The sequence below is a fragment of the Chenopodium album genome, chromosome 13, assembly GCF_948465745.1.
Source record: "Chenopodium album chromosome 13, dcCheAlbu1.1, whole genome shotgun sequence".
Classification (NCBI taxonomy): Eukaryota; Viridiplantae; Streptophyta; class Magnoliopsida; order Caryophyllales; family Amaranthaceae; genus Chenopodium; species Chenopodium album.
Genome location: NC_137846.1, coordinates 1,913,221 through 1,919,065, shown reverse-complemented (window position 1 = coordinate 1,919,065; position 5,845 = coordinate 1,913,221). Strand labels below are relative to the sequence as shown.

The 5,845-nt window shown below is 34.6% G+C and overlaps 1 protein-coding gene across 1 annotated transcript; it reads right to left on the bottom strand.

Annotated features, from left to right (window-relative positions):
* Positions 1-280: 280 nt before the first annotated feature.
* On the bottom strand, positions 281-4,410 carry LOC145575904 (zinc finger CCCH domain-containing protein 53-like). The gene is made up of 9 exons (XM_081633696.1): positions 3,084-4,410; positions 2,801-2,974; positions 2,496-2,675; positions 2,311-2,405; positions 1,972-2,223; positions 1,711-1,852; positions 1,331-1,540; positions 1,162-1,241; positions 281-786 (listed from the first exon to the last, which is right to left on the bottom strand). Exons 1-8 carry the CDS (start codon positions 4,136-4,138, stop codon positions 1,208-1,210), a joined length of 2,142 nt encoding a protein of 713 aa, XP_081489822.1. The 5' UTR covers positions 4,139-4,410; the 3' UTR covers positions 281-786; positions 1,162-1,207.
* Positions 4,411-5,845: the final 1,435 nt, after the last annotated feature.

Sequence of the window (5,845 nt, the reverse complement as noted above, 5' to 3'; positions counted from 1 at the left end):
TGAGTCACTCCTTTACCTTTTATGAGTATCTATATCAGTATAGTAGTTATACTCCCCCTACTTAAAAAAGATTTGCTTTCAGCTTCAGATACTTCCTCCGTATTAGATAGGACTATTCCACATAAAATGATTACTCGCAACTAGTTAAGCATCTAACAGAGGGCGAAATGTTATCCTTGATAAGCAAATACAAGCCTTATCGATATTTACCTCCAGTTAATTGTCTAACTGTTATAAAACTCAATTAAATTCGAAAAATAAAGAGTATGAGTAGTAGAAGAACAAGAAAAGGTAGAAATTCTATTATATATCATGATATAAACTAGTAGTATAATCAACAAAAAGTTACCACTAACAAACTTAGCCCTTTTCTTTTAGATCATAAACTAGTAAAATAACTAGCCCCCCACTTTTTTTTTTTTTTGTTGCTGCTTATCTTTGTGTGGTCCAGTACCAGTACACACCTACAGAGAGGGTACAAAAGTCATGAAAGACCCCCACTCTCATAAAATCAGTCTATCTGTACCCCTAAGTATGCATTTATCTATTTTCTTGTAAACAAAATATTTAAGAAAAAAGAAAAAAAAAAAACTATTATATGTATTTTGATGATCATAATGATGATGATAAGGATGATAGTGATCTCTGAGAAGACCTTCCTACTTTGATTTCCTTTTGATGTTGTTGGGTTGGGTATGGGTTGGGTGTTTTTGGCTGTACAACTTTGGGGATTTTCCCTCCCATCTCTTGCCTTCCTATCTTTTGCACATTCATTGTCAAACTTTTCTGCATGGACAAGAAACAACAAATATTACAAAACATATTATTGTTATGTGAAAATTCATCTATGATAATGATGTTTATGATGTTACTCATAATAGCCCTCAATTAGAAAGAATACGACGAAATTACTAATCTGTCCATCGGGGGTGGACAAAAGAAGCTATTGTCGAGGGTGTTTTGGTAAAATTAAGTGTTAACAACAAACATAGAACGGTGTCTAATCAACTTTTCTAACCAAATTATTTTGTCTAGTCCTTGGATATACTAGTCATTAGTTCCTTGTCACTTAGACACTAAACTTCAATTTGAATTCCTAGAGGTTCGACGAGTAGTATACGTATGAGATATTGAGATATGTATATATAGATAGATCCTTACAATAAAGGAAAATCCCCAAGTTGCTATCCACGGCTGAACTTGAAAACTACATTCCTAGAGCTCCTTGCCCCGGCGAAAGCCTGAAAAAATAAACCAAGGATTAGGGACACGAAAGAAAAATGAACTCTTGAGTGTCATTTGGACCACAACATCTAAACTAAGCATATACCTAGGCATCTCAAAGTAACAAAATTTATGCGGAGCCAAGCCGAGAGGAGAAGAGGCAGGCATCGAGGTGTCACAGCTAGCAGTAGATGAACCGGCCATAGCATTAACACCACCATTATCAAACTCCGGCAGAAAAACCGATGATCGATGCTCGGAGACAGATTTCTTAGGAGAAGCAAAGAGGTTGTCAGGAAGGATGTGCTCTAAGCCACTGCATTTCATGATAATGCTAAAAGGGTTAGTAGTAATAATAATAATAATAATAGCCATGTGATGATGAAAAATTCAGGAAAAATATTTGCACGAATGTGCTATTGGCCAAATATAGGCAACATTATGGACTTCTTGAATAAATTATCATGACTTTTTTTTTATATATACCTTTCAGCCAGCTCATTTTCTTCATTTATAGGTCTATTATCCTCCTTATTTTGGCCATTGCCATTACAATCACTCAGAGCAGCATTGACTCCTCCATCCTCAGCTAGTTGCTCATCTGATGCCCCAGTTGGACTGTTATTCTCTGCATTATGCCACACAAATAGCGTCAAAACTCGAACAAATTACGTAGTAAGAAGAAATCAACTACACACATAGATTGATAACATTACAAAGTTAAAGGATAATGGATTAAGAAACAACCTTCAGAACCATCATGACTAATCCCATTCGAAGGAGGCGGAACACTTTGATTCAAGGGAGCCGGGGCAAAATGCGGCGAGGACATGGGAGAACCGACAGATGCATTGTGCTGGTGCTGCTGATTCTTCAAGTCCAACAGTTGCAAGTTCATCAGCCTTCTTTCTTGAAATTCAAGAGCTTGCTGAAAATCAACTTGCTCCTCTAACTTCTTCCTAAGTAATATCTCCTGAGTGCTGTACAACATTCTTCCTCCTATTCATACAACAAACAAATAACTAAGCTACATTGTCATTTAAACCGCAATCAAAGCTATAACAACAGCTTAAATGAATTACTCACCAAGCTGAAACTCATAAGGATCTCTACAATCATGCCCAGACGGGCTAGAACACGACGAATAATCACCCCTTTCCATCTGTTGCTGATGTTGCTTCCTACAAACAATGACATTCAATTAAACACCCATACTTTCAGAGACGATATTCATGAAACAAAACAATAACGATTTCGGGTTAGATAATTACTTGTCAGGGAGCTTGCTCTTCTCCTTGTAAGGCTTAACAAGAACACGAGAATCACAGACAAAATGAGGGTTTCCTTTAGCTAAAATAACCTTGACAGTTTCAGGATAGACAAATGTAACAAACCCAAACATTCTCTTCTGTTGATATGGAATCCTCACATCTTGGACTGGTCCATATAAGCTTCAAACACACACAACACCAAAAACAACAAAAATTTTGTTTTAATTTTACTACATTATACATAAAATTATAGCTAATCATTACAAAATTAAACATCTAAAAATGTCATACAATAAAAATCTTACTTGAAATAACTAGAAACATCCTCTTCTTTGAAAGTGCTGTCAGCAGGAAATGTTAAGTAAATCTGTCTTGAACCAGGGTTAGAATCCATCCCAGCAAAATCATTTCTTGACATCCTAACACGGCCGTGCAACTTATGAAACTCATCACCCATCATCAATGCAGCTGCTGCAGATCTACAACATGACATTATAATTACCCCCATTAAACCCAATCATATATTATACATGTAACACCATATAATAAACAAAATTATTCAAACAAATTGCATTAAAATATAGTTACCTTTGAGCTTCAGTTTGAAGGAAATTCAGCTTATTATAAGGTAAATTCATACCACCAGACATTAACTGAGCAGCTAATCTTTGTTGCTGAGCAAGTTTAGACCTAAAAATCTCTTCTTGACACTGCTCAAACGCGTCGTATTTGCTACAAGGAGAACCAACAATTGGGCCGGAATTATCACCGGAATCCGAGAACCCACCACCGCCGGCGCAACCGCCGCCGTGAACGAACTTACAGGCGTTACCATTCTTACAGAAGCCTCTAGAATAGTAAAGGCAAGGTTTAAACCCAAACCCAGAAGTAGAATCATCAGTTCCATAGTAACAATCATTGAAAGACGCGCTTCTTCGATGAAAATGCGCGCTATTGTCCGCGCTACTTGCGGAAGAAGAGTTTTCCCAGAAAGGGTAAGCACCCATTGAATCACTTCTACAACCTGGGCTCATTGCTAAATCAATGGAAGAAGGTACTTGCTCAAAGAACTCCACATTTTTCGAAAAAGGGTCGTTCAAAAAACCCAGATTTTGTTCCTGTAAATGGTAATCATCCATGAAATTACCCTCATTTTTTGCAGAAAACCCAATTTGAGGAGACCCAATTGCAGAAGAAGATGAAAAAGACCCATTAGTATTGTTATTATTATTACAACTTCCATTGACAACAGCAGCGTAGGAGAGAGAATTAGGGCTTAAAGAATGGTGGTGGGCCCAAACAGAGGGAGAAGAAGGGGAAGAAGGGTTGAACCCATTGTTGGGTAATCTTGGAGAAGGAAGAGAGAGAGAAAGTGGGTTAGGTCTAGAAATGGTGATAGGGTGAGAAGCATGGGAGGAATTAGCCAATGAAGGTGATGCAGATGAAGTGTTCGATAAAAGTCCTAAGTCAGTTTTGGCTCTGTTAAGTATAGAAAAAATGAGTGATTCTGATCCATGAGCAAAGCGAATCATGTCTTTCTCAGTGTGGTGTATCAGTATGTAACCCATAATCTTTGAAGCGTTTTCTGGATCTATGCTTTGTACCATTGAAAATACTGCTCTTGTTGCTTCATATGACTCCATTGAAGACCAGTAGAGAGAGAAACTTTAACCCAACTTTTGATTATCTTTAATTTTTTTTTTAAAAAAAAAAAAAAAATTGAGGAGAGAGAAAATGGGGGAAGAAGAAGAAGAGAAAGGGAAGAGGAAGAGATGGGTTTGAATTTATGGAAGAAGAAGGTGGAAAATGAAATGAAATGAAATGAATTGAAGCAAGTTTGTTAGATAAAAAAGGTAGTAATTATGATAAGGGTAAGTAAATTTTTTATTTTTTTATATTTTTTTGAATTAAAACAATTAAGGAAGGAAAATAGAGGGAAACTATATTAAAATCATAAATTAAACAAATAAATGGAGTTGAGAGATTTCTGGTAAAATGGTGAAGATGTTTTATGGGGGAGAGAGATTGAGAGTTTAGTAATTTTTAAAATAATTTTATAAATTAATTGTCAAAAAATAACTTATTTTAGAGGAGTAGTAATTAAAAAAATAATAAAAATAAAATAGAAAATGTAAGAACCACAACTTTTGGCAGCAAGCAGTGCTAATACTATGCTATCTGCTGTTGCAGCCTTGGGAGAGTAAAAAAATTGCAACTTTTTTCTTTTCTTTTTCTTTTTCTTTTTGAGTTGGGTAGTGTAGTGTTTTGTTGTGTTGGGTTTTCTTCTTTATTTTTATTTTTATTTTCTTTCTTCTAAGACAACTTTTGAAACACATTTTTGTGCAATACGTGCTACCATGGGATAAAAAGAGGATTTTTTTGGAGAGACATTTTTTACTAAGTAATTCTTGTGTGAGATTAGTATATGGTAAGATATGATTATGTTATATTTCATTAATTATTAGTGAATAGTGATTATTACTCCGTAATTTAGTTGTGTCATCTAACGTGATCATTAATTGAGTTGAGTAAGGTTTGAAATGTTCGTAATAGTTAATTGTAAATTCAACTTGTAACTTTGATGTTAGAGGTCAAGTTCTTTCCAACTGCATCTTAAGCATGTGTTTGGATTCAAAATCTCTTCCATTTTCGCCACAATTCCAGGTATTTAATTAATACTTGAACATTTTCTAATTGTTTTAAAATTATATTGGATGTTTTATTTAGTGGGAAATTTAAAATAATAATAATGGACTTTGTAGTCCATCCACACTATGTTGGCGTAAGCATTAGCCGTTGAGATATTTGTCCCATGAAATGAGACCATCTTATTCCAACATATGTCTAACTATATCTTGCTAGCTTGTAGGGAGTAAATTTAGTTAGCTTGAAAAAAAAGCTATTCAGACTACCCACTTAATAATGATGTACACAAATTTCGCTAATTGAATTCAAATTTAAATCAGATTATTCTATTTTGCCTTTCTCAAAAACATAATAAGTATTTTGTGGAGTACTAAATTAAATATGTACTCTGTCCTCAAAAAAAAAAAAAAAAATACTCCGTTGTCTCTGTAAAAGGTGTTCACACTATTAATTACTCCATAGAAATGTTCTATTAATGTTATTTTTTGTGCATATACTCCGTAGAAAACACCAAACAAGTATGTACAGAGTATATGACAATGACCAATATAAATAGAGTTTCAAATCTCTTTTACTCTCTAAATATTAATTGCCCAAGGGTCTGTTCTGGACTTCTGATTTACTGAAATGAGTTTAATTGAATTGAAATGAAATGAATTGTTTATAAGATAAGAAAATTAGGCACTGAACTGATTAGAATTAAA